The sequence below is a fragment of the Lygodium microphyllum genome, chromosome 20, assembly GCF_053477565.2.
Source record: "Lygodium microphyllum isolate KBCC chromosome 20, Lygodium_microphyllum_v1.1.10, whole genome shotgun sequence".
In the NCBI taxonomy this organism is placed as follows: domain Eukaryota; kingdom Viridiplantae; phylum Streptophyta; class Polypodiopsida; order Schizaeales; family Lygodiaceae; genus Lygodium; species Lygodium microphyllum.
Window position 1 is genome coordinate 66,044,268 of NC_141154.1, and position 20,312 is coordinate 66,064,579.

The 20,312-nt window shown below is 41.8% G+C and overlaps 1 protein-coding gene across 3 annotated transcripts in view; it reads left to right on the forward strand.

Annotated features, from left to right (window-relative positions):
- LOC148018975 (Transducin/WD40 repeat-like superfamily protein) overlaps positions 1-20,312 on the forward strand; it is a 186,797-nt gene that overhangs the window by 128,237 nt on the left and 38,248 nt on the right. For all 3 annotated transcript variants that reach the window (XM_087701481.1, XM_087701482.1, XM_087701483.1), the window contains one exon: positions 1,245-1,306. In XM_087701481.1, coding sequence (XP_087557607.1) covers positions 1,245-1,306 — 62 coding nt within the window. The remainder of the gene's footprint in view (positions 1-1,244; positions 1,307-20,312) is intronic.

Genomic DNA, 20,312 nt, shown 5'->3' on the forward strand with positions numbered 1-20,312 from the left:
TGGCCCACACTATTCTAGTATATAGACACCAACCAATTGACTATGAGTCCAAGAGTGGTGATCACTCAATGACTTGTACTATAGGGCCTTGAGACCTCTAAAGAGGGTCGACTGCGAGATCTCTAAAGTGCCCTTAGTGCATTTGCACAAGTTCAGTTTAATGACCATTGTGACCAATGCTATTGGCACCCATCGAGACATTCAGGGATGCAACATACCCCTTCCATCATCCGTCAACGTGGAAGAAATATTTGATTCCAAAGATAAATCCAAGTTGGGAAGGATGCATCATCCTTCAACGCGAAAGATATTCAAGGTTTCATATTTCATAATTGAACTTGGGATTTATCTTCATTCTCTCTAATTCAAATTTTGTCTTTATCTTCTCTTCTCACTATGTTAATTCTTTTGGCATGCTCTCATGACCATATCTTATTGTTATTCATTCATCTTTTTCAATCTTATCATTTTTTATTGGGGCTTGTTAAAAGGCTTAATATGCTTGTGTTCTTCCTTTTGAAACATTTATCACTTGTGGATACTACATGGTTTTTATTGCTTTTCACATTTTCCAATGGGATTCAACATTTTTTTCTTCTTTTTTCATCTCTCTGTATGCCTGAATGCTCTTAAGGGTTGTGGAACATGTTATGCTATTAAGGCTGCCATTCGTGAGTGAGATTATATGGCATATATAAGGCTATTGCAAAAGTCTCTCCCCTATCTTCAATTACACCTGTATCATGTGCACCATAATCAAATCACTATTAAATGTTCTTCTCTTCAAGACACGACAGAATAACTCGAGAACAGTCAGTGATCCCCTAGCTGTTCTACCTCTGCAGTGATGAAATCAGATGAGGCTTTTTTGTGCCACAATTTGATTTCCTAAATACACTTGCATGTGATTGTTTGGATTGAGGTGACTGTATATTGATGCACTTAGCAAAATGAGAAACTTCCAAATTCAGAGTTTGGAGAATATAAATCCACAGATTGATGTAGGCTTCTAGTCGTAAGAATATGTGGGTGTTTGAATTCTTCTCAGCTTTTGTGGTGTTTGTCTCTCTAGAGAAAATGACACACGTGTTTGAACTTGGTGCATCAGTATGGCCTACTAACTCATGCCTATGTTTTTGGTTGCTGACTGTAATTCACATATTTCTGTTTCTAATTTTACTGACTTTTCTATTTGTATTTAAGGAGGTATCCATGCTTTTTCATTTTTTTCCCCTGGCTTGCAGGTACCTGGACAATACCAATCGAGGAAGAATCATTCCATCGCCAAGTTTTGGAGTATCTCATGGTGCACTGCTGTACTTTCTGTTTATAATACTGGAACAGCTTGGTTCGATGCATTAGTGGAACTGCTTTTCAAAGTTACGTTGTAAATGGTTTTGGAGTTTCTGTGTAAAGCTGAATTTTATGGAAGAACTTGTCTCCTTTGTTTCCATATTACCATATCCATTATCTCCACTACTGGTGAAAACATATAAACAAGTTTCAGACCAAATTCGGGTGGAATTTATGAGATGGATAGGCAAAGCAAGGTAAGGTTTATTATTAGGGAGATGTGTGATCTCAAACCAAAAATGTCTTTGATAGATTAATCTGGTCTGCATATTTGAGGAGATACATCTTTCTTCCACACCCATATTTCTTCGGACACTCCCCTTCTTCTAGATTAAGTTTGGAATGAACAAGCATAGGGTTTAATGCAATCAAATATTCTTCATTTTGGACCTTTGTTTTTATAGGTTGGATGCATATATGTTACATACCAAATATAGACACACATAGATGGATGTGTGTGTGTTTCAAGGCAAATATTACCTTCTTGGAAACAGGGTTTGGTGAAAATGTTTCCTAAAAAAGTAATTTTATGTAACTTTGGCTAAGTGGTACCCAAGTAAGTTGATGCTTGTGGCCTATGGAATCGTCACCAAAATGATTGTAGAATGTTTGGAAGTTGTACTTCATATGGGCTTGCATCCCACACAATACGGCTTTATTCCATGAAGGTAAATGATAGAGAATGTTGTGGATGTGGAGGCCCAACGTATGTCTATGATGATGTTCAAGGGGGTCTTTCTTTCATCTCTGGAATGGGGTTATTACATATGCCTTGGACCTTGTCTCCATTACCAAGGATCCTACTCAAATGTTGCCCAATGATTTTCTCTCAAGCCTCTTTCTCTCAATTCATTTTGGTCCTTTTGCAAATGTTGATATATCATTTGATATTATTTCATCTCTCTCTCTGTCTTTATCTAGATGTGTGTGTGTGTGTGTGTGTACACTCCCATCTATGTACTTCACACTTGTAAGTTGTAGTACAGATTGTGCATGAGCCATATAGACTTTAAACATCTATTTTATCATATTTACTCCAAAATACTCTAGGTGGCTTTTTTTGTTGGTTTTGTACTAATATCGTATCGTACTGTATAACATCTTAAGGTGCCATTTAGTGTCATATTTTATCATACTCTACAGTATTGTACCTTTCATACTTGACAACTACACTCAAAAAGGAGGAATTGAAGTGCAAGGATAGCCTGTCCATAAATGGCATAGAGGTACTAATTGGCTGTTTGAGCATGACAAACTGTAGGGAAAAGTGATCTGATAGAATGTATTGCTGCAAAACTTTCATTTTCAAAAGCTCTGGCAAAAAAACATTATCTTATATAACATAGATCCAATCTAGCCAACTCCTTGTCTCACTATGCTGTGCCGAATGGAAGGTATATCCAGAATCAACTGTCATATTTAAGGCTAAATATCTTGTTTAAGGACCACTGATGCAAAGCCATCCTAGTCATGACCTTTTGGTGCATCCGTTCCAATAAATTCTCCCGTCCATATTCTAAGAATTGTTTGATTGAGTGGTGACACAAAGAGCCATTAGAGCCCTACATGGTCAGCATGCTGGCCCCATTTAACAACTAGCTACAAATCAGTGTGATGTACCATTCCCTCCTTGTCTTCAAAGCCTGGTCCCATGCTTGCCACTGCTTGGTTGATGAAGGACACGTTAATCTCAGCTACAGTGACCAAGAAAGCTGAAGGTCTGTTTTATGCTTTGTCTTGCAACAATCAATCTCTCTCTTTTTTTTCATGAAAAATCATTGATTTAATAAGTGTTTACATCAAACCTTTTTGCCAGCCATAAAATCTTAACAATTCACAAGTGAAACCAAAGGGCTACCAAAACCTAGCACATAGACATCATGGCAGTGGCAGAATAGGAGTAGATCAAACAATATCTAGCCGAGGAGCAGCCACATTAGGAAGGACCAAGTTCGCCAAACCATGGAAGATATCTACCATAACAATAATCCTTGAACACGGGCCACATGACCATGAATACCTGAGGCTGAATCAAAAATGAAGGTATTATGGGTGTGCGGAATATGCGAGTGGTCCATCTAAGAAAATGAAAGAGACAGGGAGCATTTGATTGCAAAGTGGACAAAGAAAGCATCTTGCCTAGGACCCAAGAATGGGCAGTCGTCTGTTGTCAAGTCATCGAGGTCCACACACGGAAACAAAGCTCCACATCTGTCTTGCTAGAGGGTAGGAGATCAAGAGATGATTTGGCATCTCATCACATGTAGTACAAAAGATACATCTACCATGTGAGATCTTGCGGGCATGTAGCACATCCCTAGTAGAAAGACCTTGGATAAGCAATCTCCATAAAAATACTTTCCCTTGATAAGGAATCTTGGACCTCCACAATTGACGAAATTTGGCCCGCCACTTCACTTTGCTATCCCAAGCACGCCAAACTTAATTGGCTTTCTCAGTAACCCATCTCTCATCCTCTACTAACTTATGGTAGATCCGATTAGCCAACCCTTTTCAAAAGTCATCAGGTTTCACAAACATTCAATCCTACCAAGGGGAAGCAGGCTAAAGAGCAGGCAATGGAGTTATGGTGCCCTTGCAAGGTGAACCATATGTGGCCATAGCCTCTAGGCACCCAAAAGTATTGGTGTATGTGATGCCAAATAATGACAACATCACTCACTGTCAACAACCCCAATCAAGCCACCTGAGTAAATTTGTCTTAATGCAAATCTTTATCTGGCCAATCAAGCATCCTGGAAGTGGCCAACACTTTTGCTTGGAAGGAATTAGTCTCTTTTGAAAGATGAGAAGGATACCAAATTGTAAGGCATCACACACACACACACACACACTCTCTCTCTCTCTCTCTCTCTATATATATATATATATATATATATATGTTTCTGCGTCATAAGTATGCTGCCTAGCAAGTGTTACACTGTAGGTTATCACTGCAAGTCTGCTACATTTCACGTTTGGAAGCTTGCCTTGTTTGTGTTGTGTTTGTCTGTATACAAGCTTGTTAAGGGTGCATCTTTCTATAGCATTGTGTGGCTATATGTACATCTGCCTACTTGTGCGTATATGGTTTGTTGGATAGTGTGCAGGTTTGTAGTTGATGTAGGCTGCATTTGTGCACAGCTGGTGGTGCACATGATTGCCTACTCCCCTACTACTCTATCCCCCCCCTTTTCTCTTGCACCCCTAGGTGTAGCAAGCTATCATTGTCGATGTATTATGTTGGTTGGTTGTATACGTTTATGAAGGAACATTGACTCATTGAAGAAGTCTCCTCCAAGTCAACAATATGAAGGAACATTGACTCATGGGTAACTTCTTGAGTAGAGAAAGAAGGCGCAGATGTGTTAGCTCTATCCTTTGCTCCCGGATGAAGGTGAGGGTACTTCTTTCAACATTTCTTCTCTGGATGTGTCCCCTTCCCATAATATAGGCGTTTAGGCTTCTCCAAGTTGGAGTCAAAGCCTGAAGAACTCTTGTGTGGCTTAGTCTTTAACTTCCCTTTCTTCTTCCCCCTTCCGGAACTTGCAACAAAAGCTTTAGTGGAGGTGGATCCATTGGCTCCCTCTTTAGCTCGTTATGCTCCAAAACAAGCGGGGCAAGCTCCTCCCATGCGATGATGCAATGGTGAGATCCTCCATTGGATGCGAAATAGGGTGGATAACAAACTTCCAAAGATCGAAGGTATCAAGGATACACTTCACTTAAAGGACCAAAGTGAGTCGTTTGAACCATCAAGCCGGTCTTCTTTAGGCAAAAAAGGGAGTATGGACACCAATATGGAGGGTGCCATAGAGAGGATTTTGAGGCCAGGAGAATGGGCCTTTTGAGAAACATGGAGAGATTGGGGAGGAGAGGGTTCCTAAACAAACAGGCTAGGTGACCTCCGTTCTTCACGATCCACATGATAGTCATTGCGATAATCTCAACGTTGTTCGGTGGAGTGTTGAGAAGGCTCCTCATTTGTATCATCAAAGCCACAAAACTAGTTGTAAGGCATCTTCAAAATTGTGCAAGACACCCACAAGAAATTTGCGTTTTGACTGTAGACAGCCCTGAAAGAGGAGGAAATGGCTATAGGATCACAAGGAAGTCGATGTAGAGGGTCTCTGCTTGGGGGAGAGAGAGTGTTGCCTGCACAAGGATTGTTTGCATTTGTTGAGGCGAGTTGTCGCTTGACCAAGGAACACTGTGTTTGTAGTAGAAGAGTGTAGCGTGACTAAGAGAGCATATTGCCTCTAGTAGGAGAGGGAGTGGGCAGCAAAATGGATACTTGACACAAGAAAAACTGACGCCTCGGCCCTTCAAGCAATAAGTTGCGTTTTCAACAAAATGCTGATGTGGCAAGGCTGGTTGGTTGGGGTGTTCTCCTTTGCGAGAAATCAGCTTTGTCTCTCTCTTAGGCTCTGATACTAGGTGAGTCTGCAATGGAAGGAGGAACACGGACACAGACAAAGGAACACAGAGAGATTGCAAGAAAAGAAGAAAGAAATCTGCACTGAACAAGGAAAGAATGCTGAACACAGGAGGATTGATTAGTACCTACATACAGCCCACAAGGTTAGTGAGGGCACTAGGTTAGGTTGATGATGACAAGGAAAATTGACGCCTCAGCTTTCCAAGTAGTAAGCTGCGTTTTCAGCAAAATGCTGATGTAGCAAGGCCGATTGGCAATCTGGCGTGGTTTCCTCTGCAAGAAATTAGCTCTGTGTCCCTCTTAGTCTTTGATACCAGGTGAGTGCACAATGGAAGGAGGAACGTGAACACAGAGACAAGAGAACATAGAGAGATTGCAAGAAGAAGAAATAAATTTGCACTGAACAAGGAAAGAATGCTAAATATAGGAGGACTGATCAATCCCTACATGCAGCCAATAGTGTGTGTTAGTGCACGAGACCAAGTTGATGATGACAATAGCACTAGAGATGGAGGAGTCAAAGAGTGTGCACTTGCCAAGGAAGAAGAAAGATGATCTATCAACTGAGTGGGGGAGACTATAAATAGCCAAATACCCCCAAATTTGGTTGACTTGAAATCTGGGGCCAAAATGGCCGACCAGCATTTAATGTTAGTAAAATGCTAGAAATGCTTAGAAAAACCCCAAAAATAGTAGACACTGTCTAGCAGGTGAGGCAAACTGATGCATACAGAAACTGCCCAAGAAATGGACATAAAACCTCGTCTAGAGGAGAAAATGCATTAAAATGCAATAAACTGAGTGCTCTAGAATGAGCTACCTCCTACATCAAAACAAGTCACAGATAGGTCAGAGCTCCTAAAGTCCTCGTCTAACTTAGATTGGCTCATAGGAAGGAGATGACAAGGCGTAACAAACATTACTACTAACAGACATTCCCTTCTCTCTCTCTCTCTTGCCACTCTTTCTCTCACACACACCTCTCTATCTCCATCTCTTTTTCATGAAGAACGTTCTCATTAAATGAGAATATTTACATTAGGCCTTTTGTCCAACCAAAGAAACTCCCAGCAATCATAAGTGTAGCCAAAGGCACAACAAGCGTGGAGTGAACAATATGCAACCATGTAGTAGCCAGTTCAATGAGGACCAAGCTAGCTAAAACCATGGAAGAAATATGCCATAATAGTAATTCTTGAACATAGGTCATGTGACCATAGATACCTTAAGATAAATAAAAAATAAATGCTATTCCACACAATCATCATTGTGCCGAAAAACGTGTTCACTCTACTCTGCTCGCTCGCACTCTCTTTGTCTCTCTCACTGTGCGTAATGACTATGTGCCTCGATCTTCATGCCTAATCGATTCCTATAAACTGGTATCAAAGCGTAAGGTGCTGTAGACGGTCGTTAGGTAGAGGCAAAAGACCAACGTGGTGACAAGTGCTCAAAGGCGAGTAGGAGAGTCACAGGTGTAAGCTGCAGGTAGTGACAACCGACTGCTGCAAGCAACTGTAGTAAACGTGGACCTAGCGTGGGACGAGCGACAGCTGCACGGTGACAAGCGATAGCTGAATGCGATGGGGCGAATGCACGGCCACCAGCTAACGCGGCGTAAAAGAACCTGTGACAGGTGCGGTGTCTAGTGGGGCGACCAACGAGTAACGGCGAACAGACAGGCGTAAGCACAAAATCTCAGATTTGTGCAAAATCGGCTGAGAAATTTGGGGGTTTCTCGAATTTGGGGATCTCAAGACAAAATTGGACAATTTGACTCAGAAACTGCAAAGTTGGTGCACATTTTCCCGGGAATTTTGGAGCTTTTCACATTTTAGTGAGATTCTTTCAATTTCACTGATATTAGTGCACGCAGGACTTGGGAAATTTGGGGATTTGTCCAAATTTGGTGGGAGCAAGATGCAACAGTGATATTTGTCTCAGAAATTGCAGGAATTTGTGACACTTTGTCCCCGACATTTGGGGCTTTTCATGTACATGCACAAATTGGGCTGAAATTAACCCAATTTCTCGACATTGAGGCACATTGGACCCGTGCAATTTGGGGCTTTTGCAGTTTGGGCAAAATTTGAGCAGCATTTGGTCATTTTATATACATGCAGGTTGAATTCCGCGCAATTTGGACATCAACACTTCGTAAAATTTGGGGGTTTTGTTGAAATTGCTTTATTTTGGCAAAATTGGATAGTCCTATGTACGATAGAGGAAATGCAGTTGTGTGTTTGACGCTTTGAGCACAAAATTTCGGGGCTTTTGACCGTTCGTGTCACATTTTATGCCCGTGGGTACATGCACAACAGAAATTGCAGCTGAAATGTTGGGATTCCTCATGTAATGTGATGCACATGCCCTTTGGAACAGCTCTAATCAATTGGATAATGCTGTAGCACTTGGTTTGGTGATTTTGAAAACTTAATTACAGATCTGAAATCTCTTCTTCTGCGTGGTCATTTATTGTTGATTGGTACTTGTTTGTACCTTGGTCACTTTGGTGACAGTTTGGGCCTGCATTTGCTGGTTTTTTGGTCACATTTGGGCTGAAAACCATGGCTGGCAGCAATGACAGCAGTAATTTGATGCATATAAAGAAGCTTGAAGGCGCACATAATTTTGCAGTGCGGCAAAAAACAGTGCTACAATATCCTGTTACAAAAGAAGCAGGCAAAGCCAATCAAAACTAAAGGGGCAAAGCCTACAGACATGGATCAGGACAATTGGGATGACTTGAATGAGCTCGCACGCTGAACCATAGAGCTATCGATTTCTGATGCCTTGCTCTTCAACATTGAAGGTTTGGATTTTGCATATGCTATATGGACTAGATTGGAAGAATTGTATGCACAGAAGAGTGCTGCAAGTAAAGTGTATTGGCTGAAAAAGCTTATGGATTTGCGTATGAAAGAAGGTACAACAATGTCTACTCACTCGAGTGAGTTTAACTCCATTTTCAGCCAGCTGGTTGCCTTGAAGTTCATGATTGATGAGGAATTTAAGGCTACTTTCTTGCTTTGCACTCTACCACAGAGTTGGGATACATTCAGGACTGCTATGAGCAATTCTAATGTGATCCTTTTGTATGCTGATGTAGAGAGTGCTCTACTTACGGAAGAGATGAATCGGTAGAACAATGCATCCAGTAAGTCTTCCAGTGCTTTGCATACTAGGGGCGGATCACAACAAAAGGGCAAATATGATGGCAATGAACGTTGTAAATCACGTGGCAAAGATGTTGAATGCCATTATTGTGGCACAAATGGAAGAAAGAGAAAGGAAAAGGCAAGAAGACAGATGATTGCAAGGAAGAGAAGAGGGACAGTCAGCCTAAGAAAAGTTGTGTAAAAATTGAAGAGGTGAATATAGTCACTCATGACAGTGACAGTGGAAGTGATGTACTCTTTGTCTCTTCACATTTTGGTGCACATGCTCTACTTGCAGATACAGATGATGACATGCATACCTGGATTTTTGATTTAGGTGCTTCCTTTTATGTCACCCCTCATCGTGAGTGGTTTTCCGCCTATACAGGGGGTCGACATGGTGTTGTTCATCTTGGGGACAACTATGCATGTGAGATTGTAGGTATTGGCAGTGTGCAGTTACAGTTTCAGCATGGCTCTGTCCTTACATTACAGTATGTACAGCATGTACCTCAGCTCAAGAAGAGCTTGATTAGCACAGGGCAGCTAGATGATGATGGTTTTTATACCACCTTTGGTGATGGAAAATGGAAGCTCTGTAAGGGATCTAGGGTTATTGCCAGAGGTTGCAAGAGTAATACATTGTATCCACTCCATGTATCTAGTGTGTGTGACCATGTTGTTGCCGTGACCGAGAAGCCAAGTATTTCTTTGTGGCATGGCCGGTTGGGACACATGAGTCAAACAGGAATGAAAGTGCTTTCTCGTTTGGGTTACTTGCCTTGTCTTCATTATGCTGATTTTGAGCATTGCGATCATTGCATTTATGGCAAACATGCATAAACGTCTCACAAAAAGTCTCTTTCTTTGAAATCTTGTCCTCTAGAGTTAGTACATTCGGATGTATGTCAAATGCCAGGATTATCTTTAGGGGAAAAGAAATATTTTGTCACCTTTGTCGATGATGCTACACGGAAAGTATGGGTTTACCCTATTCGTAGCAAGGATGAAGTGCTTGACAAGTTTAAAAATTCTTGGTATTGGCTGAAAATCAGACAGATAAGACACTAAAGTGTCTTCGCTCTGACAATGGTAAGGAATATGTGTCCAAAGCCTTTTAGGCATTTTGTGATAGCAAAGGGATAAAGAGGGAGCTCACTGCCCCTCATAATCCACCCCAAAATGGAGTTGAAGAGCATATGAATCGGACAATACAGGATAAGGTCTGTACGATGCTGTCTCATGTTGCATTAGCCCATGGTTTTTGGGCAGAGGCTGTTATGACAACCGTTAGGGATAAAGAGGGAGCTCACTGCCCCTCATAATCCACCCAAAAATGGAGTTGCAGAGCGTATGAATCGGACAATACAGGATAAGGTCTGTACGATGCTGTCTCATGCTGCATTAGCCCATGGTTTTTGGACAGAGGCTGTTATGACAACCATTCACTTGATTAATGGGTCACCAAATAGGTCTTTGGGGGGGGGGGGGGGGGGATAGGGGAGTTCCCCAAGAAGCGTGGTCGGGCAAGCCACCTTCATATGCTCATTTTAAAGTGTGGCTGCGAGGCTTTTGTGCACATTCGTAAAGAAAAAGGCAGCAAACTTGAGCCAAAGTCCTGTAAATGCATTTTCCTAGGATATGGTGACGAGGGTGAAATGGGGTATAAATTGTGGGATCTCGAGAAAAGGAAAATAGTACGCAGCAAGGACGTTATCTTCCGAGAAGATCGCATGCACGAACAACCCGAAAAGACTGAGGAGGTCCGTAGGGTTGTGTTCCGGGAAGAAATACCTTTTCAACAGCAAAATGTGCCCACTCTACAGCAGGAAATACGTGCTGTAAATAAACTTGTAAATGCAAGAAATGATGCTGGAAATGATCACCCAGCTATTGTCCATGAAAATGAGCCATTACATGTGCAGGAACAGCCAGGACAGCAAGCTGTTAATGCTGATTTGCAGGCTGAAATGCCAGGACAGCATGTTAAAAATGGAAATTTGCAGGAATAGCCAGCAAACAATGACCATTGGGTTAGGAGATTGTCTAGAGCTACTAAACAACCTGACAGATTTGTTCCAAGTGCAATTAATGTGGATGAGTATGTCATGTTGATAGACTGTGGTGAACCGTCTTGCTTCTAGGAAGCAATGGACAGACAGGACAGCAAGAAATGTTATAAAGCCATGCTGTCAGAAATGGAATCTCTTGACAAAAATGACACTTGGGACTTGGTGCAGTTGCCTAAAGGGCAGAAAACCCTTCCATGCAAATGGGTTTACAAAATGAAGGTCACTGCTGGTTCCTCACCAAAGTACAAAGCAAGATTTGTTGCAAAGGGGTACAAGCAGGAGCATGGAATTGATTTTGATAAGATTTTCTCTCCTGTAGTCAAGATGACCACATTGAGAACCATTTTGGGCTTGGTTGCAATTGAGGATATGGAGCTCATACAGATGGATATAAAGACTGTGTTTTTACATGGTGATCTACATGAAGACATATATATGCAGCAGCCTGAAGGGTTTGTTGAACAAGGGAAAGAATAAATGGTCTGTAAAGTGAAAAGGAGTTTGTATGGGCTGAAACAAGTACCAAGAGAATGATATCATAAGTTTGATACATTCATGCAGTCCCAAGGCTTTTGATAGAAGTCAAGTGGATCACTGCCTGTACACCAAGAACGCAGCAGATGGCAGCCTGATTATCTTGGTTTTGTATGTTGATGACATGCTGATTGCTGGCAGGGATACTCATGCCTTGGATTCTTTGAAGCAAAGTCTTCATGGCAGCTTTGACATGAAAGATCTGGGTGATGCAAATCACATTCTTGGCATGCGAATACTCAGAGATAGATCTAAAGGTTTACTCTATCTATCTCAGCAAGAGTATATATCCAAAGTTTTGCTGCGTTTCAATATGGAGGGGGGTGAAAACAATTGGGGTTCCATTGTCTCTATATGTGAAACTCAGTGCAGGGGACAACCCTACATCTGATGATGAGAAGGCTGAAATGGCCAAGACACCATATGCTTCAACTGTTGGCAGTTTGATGTATGATATGGTTGCTACACGTCGTGACATTGCTTTTGCAGTGGAAGTGGTTAGCAGATACATGGCAACCCCTAGCAAGAAGCATTGGGATGAAGTGAAAGGTATTATGAGATATCTCAAAGGTACAAAGGAGTTGTGCATCTGCTTTGGAAAGCAGAAGGCATCTGTTGTTGGCTTTACGGATGCACACTATGTTGGTCATGCGGACTGCAGGAAGTCCACTTTTAGGTATTTGTTTACTTTCATAGGAGCGGTCTCTTGGATCTCTAGGTTACAAAAGTGTGTTGCATTGTCTACTACAGAGGCTGAGTATGTAGCTGCCAGTGAGGCATGCAAGGAGGCTTTATGGCTTTCATGTCTGGTGGGAGAGCTTGGCATCACAGAGTTACCTGTTCTCCATTGTGATAGTCAGAGTGCTATCATGCTAGCACGGAATCCTGTCTTTCATGCAAAGACAAAGCACATACATGTGAAATATCACTTCATTAGAGATGTACTTGACAGCAAGAGCATTGAGTTTGTCAAAGTGCATACAGATGAGAATCTTGCAGACCTTCTTACGAAGGGTCTTCCAACAGAGCAGTTTGCTCATTGCCGAGAGATGATGGGAGTTTGATAGATATATTTATTTCAGCTTTGTACATATCTAGACTTAGCTGATTCTTTTCTGGCACATTGCCTTTAGGTGGGAGGTTGTTGGGAATAAAGGGCCATTGTGCCTTTTATATGTGCATGGGTGTGAACACACCCTTAGCACATTGTACTTTCATACATATATCTATCTAAAACCTAAAGTGGTACACTCTTCATTGTACCGAAAAACGTGTTCACTCTCTACTCTGCTTACTCGCACTCTCTCTGTCTCTCTCTGAGAGCGTAAGGTCTGTCTACCTCTATCTCTATCCCTAATCGTTTCCTTCACAGGCTACAAAAGTGTGTTGCATTGTCCACTACAGAAGCAGAGTATGTAGTTGCCACTAAGGCATGCAAGGAGGCTTTATGGCTTTCACGTCTGGTGGGAGAGCTTGGCATCACAGAGTTACATGTTCTCCATTGTGATAGTCAGAGTGCTATCATGCTAGCACGGAATCGTGTCTTTTATGTAAAGACAAAGCACATACAGGTGAAGTACCACTTCATTAGAGATGTACTTGACAGCAAGAGCATTGAGCTTGTCAAAGTGCATACAGATGATAATCTTGCAAACCTTCTTACGAAGGGTCTTCCAGCAGAGCGGTTTGCTCATTGCCGACAAATGATGGGAGTTGGATAGATATATTTATTTCAGCTTTGTACATACGTAGACTTAGCTGATTCTTTTCTCCTCTTAAGGCACACCACCTTTAGGTGGGAGGTTGTTGGGAATAAAGGGCCAGTGTGCCTTTTATATGTGCACGTGTGTGAACATACCCTTAGCACATTGTACTTTCATACATATATCTATCTAAAAACCTAAAGTGGTACACACTCGTCATTGTACCGAAAAACGTGTTCACTCTCTACTCTGCTTACTCGCACTCTCTCTGTCTCTCTCACTGCGCGTCCTTTTTGTTCAATGGTGCATTTGGTATTGTATCTTTATTGAGTACCATGCATTGAGTAAGATCATGATCAAGAATCAATTTTTGATTCCTAGGATCAATTGCATCATAGATAGATTGCAAGGCTCAACTATTTTTAGCCGTATTGATTGAAAAAGTGAATATGATCAAATACACATATGGCCATAGGATGTAATAAAGATAGCTTTTAGGACATCTTTGTGAAAAGATGACGTACGGGCAAGACAGTAGGGTTTGCGGGGAGGAACAAGGAGTGAACTTGGCAAACATGGAGAAGAGAAGAGAACAGAATAGAAAATCTGATGAATGGAATGATGAAGTTCTAAATCATGGAGTGAATGTGATACAAGGGAAAAAGGGTGTCGTAGCACAAGGAAGATGATGAGACAACCACGAACCACGAACGACAATGTCCTCCTAAAGGGGTGTGAGGGTAGTGGAGAGGTTGGAGAGAAAAGGTGACGGACTCAATGAATCAACCATAAAGGATGAGTGAGAGAGTGGCCTATAAATAGGCACAGTGAGTCTAGGATGGCATCCCTTTTTGGGGCTGCAAACCTTAAATGCTAAACACAAAAACGCAGACTACGGGTGAAGGGTTTCTCAACACTTGCCACATTCAATCAGATGAGGAAAGAATATTTATACCACATAGAGCTTTGTGGGCATTTTCTTTGATGACATGATAGTGCATTCAAAGAATGAGGAGCACAACAAGCATTTGGACATAGTGTTCAATGAACTGCGTAAGCATCGGTTGGTCATAAATGACAAGAAACGTGAGTTCTTTTTGCATGAAATCCACTTTTTGGGACATTGTATTTGTTGATGGGATACCTATGGATCGCTCAAAGGTTGAGGCAATATGGTTATAGCCTCACTTGCAGAATGTACATGAGATTTTTAGTTTCTTGGGCAAGATGTGTATCATGGGAATGTGTATTTTTAATGCTTAGCTTTGGGATTATTAACTTGTGCATATGTGAGATGCCCATGTGAAGTGCAAGCCAATTAAGACATGGTGAGAGCATGAGTAACTTGTGGGTGCATGGTGTCAGTTTGGGTCTAGGCCATTAATTGGGCTATTAAAATGTCCAGTGGTGACATTAGAACTAGGCATTAATGTTAGATATGATCAATGCCCCACCCTCATTAGGTGCTACCAATGATCCATGGTGCTCAAAGTTGTAAGGCCTCCATTATGAGGAGAAGCCAAATGTGAGCCCGGACATTGGTTAAGTCCTGACTTGTATATCACATGAGGTCTATGTGACGGGATGGCAAAAAGGTGACTATTGTGGGTCTAATCTTTGGATTAGACGGAGTGGTTAAGCTGGTAGCAACTCGAGGCGCATTGCATCGAGTTGTGGTGTAAGGGAGTTAAAAGGGGCTCCTATTGTGAGGTCCGGGGGCCGCAGAAGCGGCCCCTGGCTGGGGGTCCCCAAGGGGGCCAGCGGCCCCCCTAGCGGGGGTCCGGGGGTGCTGCCCCCGGCCCGATGGTAAAGGGAATATTCCCTGGCCGACTAGTGGAGGCTCATATGTTAGGTCGGTTAGCAGGCCGACCTAACGACCTTCGCGGGCTATAAAAGCTAAACCCCTTCGCAACTATCTCTCACTCATCTTTCACCCAGTCAGAGTTGTTGTTCCAGCTAGCCTTAAGCTCTTCACCCATCTTCTATCTGGATCGCCATCTAAGCTTCACACAGTGGAAGCGCACGGGTGGACAGTGCCATCTTTGTATCAGTTGTTTGGAGTTAAAGAATTTACTGATTCTCCTCTTATCTGTTGTGTACTCTCTATCTCTTTCTTAGATTCTGTTCGCTACGCCGTGTAATATTTTACAATTAATTAATTAACTAATGCTAGTCCTAGCCCAATCAATGTTGGAACAATTAAAATTCCATGGGGGTTAGCACGTTAAATGAGATTCGGCACTAGCTAGTTCTTGAGTAGGTCAAATTGATAAAAAATTTAATTTTAGAAACTTAATTTTGAAGATTAATTAATTAATGCTGGAAATTGCTTTGGAAGGTTGCCATTTTGCAAACTTGCCCATGCAAGTTGAGACAAGGCTCTTTGGGGCTGGTTGAGTGTGGAGGCAGCCATTAAGAGGTTGATGGAGGAAGGAGCCGTTGGATTAGCTTTGAGATAGGTGAGAAGTGATCGTATAGTGCGATAGGACAGTTATGACAAGTTTCCTTCTTTGTCTCAATCAAAGGGGCGATACAAGAGGAGGGCTCATTAGTTAAAGTGGGGCTTCACGTGTTGGGTTCTCACGCCTACGCTCACAGAGGAGTGTTAGTGATCCCCAGTAGGATATTGGTGCACTTTTTACTCTACAAAGTACAACTCTTAGACCTAGGGTTGAGTAAGTGCCTTAGGATGCATTCACACATTGAGATTTGCATCATGTGTCGAGCTGTGTCTACACTCTCACTCTCACTCTCTCTATTGTCTACTCTGTTTCCAAGTTGGAGCTGCCATCCCCACTCCAACATCACCCTCCTTTTGAGCCTATTGGTACCATCAAAATTGCTATCAAAGCTACCATTAAAATTGAAGGAATTGCTGCTGGAACTCTAATTTATGCGGTATGAATTAGGGTTTCTTAGCCACCATGGGATTTGTACACATGAATTCAAGACCCCCCTACTTAATGTAGCACCGGTAGATAGATAATTTATGCTGATCTAAGGGGTGAGCCCTTCTCCATTTATTATGGTCCACATGTAAGAGTTTGAAGACCCAATTGTGCTCACATTGAAGGCCAATCAAGGGGCAGATTGTTCCAAAGAGTTGTTGGTCATTTACGACTCCATTTGTATTGAAGCTTGATGGAGATCAGTCCAAATGTTAGTGTATTTCAACCTCAAGCAATACACAATAAATAAATACCACAAGAAACACCAATTGTTGGGTCCAATTGTGTATCGGCTGTACAAGATTGATTGGTAAAGTTTACACTCGGATTTGTGAATTTTATTGCTAGTTGTAATTTGTATAAAATCAGGTCATCTACCACCCTATCTGAGCATTGAGGTTGGTTTCATGGTTCCATTTCCGGGATACATCAACTCCCTTGAATATGTAAGCACGAGACATGTGGAAGCCAAAGAATGTCATGATACAATGGTTCAAGTCCTGATAATGTCTCACAATCTAAAGGTACACACAACAATAGGGAAAATGCAAATGCCTAATCTTGGAAAAGACATGCAATATGGGCAACAAGGAGAGAATGTGGTTTAGAGTGAGAAGTTGGTATCTGAAGGCCACACAATGCTCATGACCAGCAAGAAGATGAAGAACATGATGACTTGTTGAAGGCTTGATTGAGGACAGCAGCTGATATCTTTGCCCAAGTGGCTAAGGATCCTTAGCTCACATGATTCCTGAACTCTTTGATGAAGCTTATCAAGGGCAAAGCAGAAGATGCCATCCTTTGGAGGTTTTGGATAGCAAAGCAAGCTCCCAAGCCACAACACAAGCTCTGTGGGCATGAAAAATGATAATGCAAGCTTGAGATCAGGCTGCTCTGCTCCATTCGTTGATATCCAAGTTGGCTGCCAACTGAAAAAACAGAAAACTGCCTACTGCAGAGTGGGAATGTTCTTGACACTCACTGAATAAGAAATGCATATGAGAGTGTGTAGCAGAAGAGAAACGTGAACAAGACAGGAAAAAGGAGTAGAAGGAGCCATCAAGAGTTCAAGGGGGGAAGGAGGGGATGGAGGGGGAGGAGTCGAAGAGGAAGGAGGGGTGCCAATCACTGACTTGGAAGGAAAGGGATGGGTTGATGGTTGGGGGGGAGGGGCTAGTCGATGACGAAGAACCACTTGCAGTAGAAGTACCATAAATTAGATCATCTGAGGCAGCACCCTCAAATACCACATCCCCTTTTGTTTCATCGAGTCGTAGAGCTGGTAGTCCTCCATGGTCATACTATAACAAACTAATATAAACTTCTTTGACTTCGGATTGAGCTTGCCACAATTCTTCTTGTCCACATGGACATAGACATTGCACCCAAAGATGTGAAAATGAGACATGATAAGTTTCTTCCCAAAGAAAACCTCATATGGAGTCATGTCTTGTAAAGCCAAAGTCGTAGACTTGTTGTAGTCTATAGATATGTATTGATGTAGCAACCGCCTCACCCGAAAGGAAATGAGGAAGGCTCAATGCTTCAACATCGAGTAAGCCATCTCAAGCATGGTCCTGTTGGTGGGCTTCATGACACCATTCTCAGATGGTGTGTCCAAATGATAATACTCCATCAAAATTCCATGCTCTTTGCAAAATCTATCACAAGTTTTGGAGCAAAACTCTCCATGATTTGCTCTTACACCACGAACTTTGAAAGAAGTTTACATTTCCGCAAACACCTGACAATCACAAAAGTTGGAGTGTATCTCACTCTTATACCCTAGAAATAAAGGTCACACATACCTGCTAAAGTTATCAACAATAGGTTTGCACAAGTCGGTATGTACCAACTCAAGTAAAGTAATAGCCTTGCGAGAAGTAAACTGTGGATGAGGCTATCTATGTTGCTTGGCGCATAAGTAGCTAGGGCATAGAGAGAGTGAATAAGAGAAAATCAAGAAGTCCCTCCACTAACTTCTTTGGAGAAGCTTGTCTAATGGACTCACAATGTAGGTGGCTATAACAGGCATACTAAAACAGTACCTAGTTGTATTAAACCATGGATAAAAAGAAGGCTAAATCTTAAATCTAGTACATAAGGAACTTTGGTAGATGAAGCTTACCTATTTGGCAAAAGGGTGCATAGTTCCCATTCCATAAATCAGTACAAAGGAGTTGTCACCAATGGTGACGGAACCCCCTCTTGAATGTAAATCTTGAAGCCAATCTTGTCGGTAGGTCACATGTGGAGAGGCCCTGCTGTCAACAAGCCATAGCTTCTCCTCAATGATAGAAGCACAGGTTGTATCCTGAACGTGAAATCAATGCACAATAGCAGACTCTTGTAATGGCAAAGGTAAACTTTGAATTCTTTGAACCTTCCTTTGGCTTCAAATGGGGGTACTTTTGCTAGCATTTCTCCTTTAGATGAGTGCCTTTTCCACAACGTAGGCACTTAGACTTAGACTTTTTCTCATCGTTCTTCTGATTCTTCTTGTCATCTTGTTTTTTGTTGTTTTTTGCCTTCTTGTCTCCCTTCTTGTTTCCTCCTCTTTTTTTTGGAGTAAATGTCTTGGTGGAATCGGATCCACTAGCTCCTCTCCTTGGCAGGTGGACTTGTCTCGACAATTGCCATGCTAGGGATTTTCCCCTCTAGACTTTTTGTTCGAGCACAGTGGATCTTTTTAAACTGTTGACCCTGAGATTTTTTGGTGATGGTCTTGAGAAAACCTCCTCCACCACTCCATCTCTAGATATTCATATTGTATGAAGATCTTTTGCCCTCCCCTCTCTTCAACTACTATAAAAAGAGAGGGAGACAACTAATGTATCAAGCAAGCATTTGATGCTAATAGAAGTATGGTCTTGCAAATCTATTTGCTTTTGTCTCTCACCACTCAGCATCACTCTGTCTCTCTTTTCTCATTTTTGTCTCCAAACTTCTCTTCTCTCTCCCCCTCACCCGAAACTTTACATCTCTCTTCTTCTTTGCCTCCAAAATTCTTTGCCTCAAGAATTCTTCTTCCCCAGACTTCTCTATCTCCATCTCTAGATTGTTCCATTGCCTCAAGTCTTCTCCTCTTCCCTAGACTCTTCTCTGTCTTTGTCTCTAAACTTCTCTATCTGAGAATGTCACAACTCTATAGAAACAGAATTTGTATCATTTTTCATTAATTTGTCTATATAATGATTTATTAAATTTGTTTCTTTTTGCACTAATTAGATATAAAGTAAACTGCATTGGAGCTGGCCACTGATGAGTAGTCACATGTTATGGTGGACCCACGCGGTGGGTTAGAGAAAAGATAGTTCACACTTCCACCTATATGGCCCGATTGGGCGCCTGTGACCAGAACTCACACATATCAGGGTTAGACTCGCACACAGAAAGAATTGATATCTTGAAGTGTGGGCTAGATCCGCTAGAACAGCCAGTTACAATCAACAAGATGGCATGATCATGAAATGCTTGTACAATGTGCATGTGTGGGCTGAAAGCTTGAAATGCACATTTCTTTGCATAGGAAAGTCACATGAAGATTATGATACCGTTTTTGCGATGTACAATGAAAAAGCTTTCATATGACACCCATATTGGGGGGTTCCTAAATTTTAGGAGCCTCGAATTAGCCTAAAAATGCTAGTCCTAAAAAATAGGGATGTCATTCTAAATATAGTAAATTTTGTACTCTGACTGTGCTTACTAAATTTGGTTGTTTCTATTCTTGACAATATTCAGCCCAAAAAGGAAGGCCATCGAATTAGCCTAAAAATGCTAGTCCTAAAAAATAGGAATGTCATTCTAAAAATAGTAAATTCTGTACTCTGACTGTGCTTACTAAATTTGGTTGTTTCTATTCTTGACAGTATTCAGCCCGAAAAGGAAGGCCATAGAGAAGAGACAAGTGTCAAGACACTTGTCACACAAGTTTCCAAGTGTCCCACCACTTGTCACATCTCATGACATATAGCTGGACACTTTTCTTGTGCTACTTCACTTTCCCCTTTTGTACTAGCTCTTCCCTCTCCTATAAATAAGAGCTCATTTTTCTTCATTCAGCATCATTTTTCTTTGCTGTAAACTCATGTACAGCACCCACA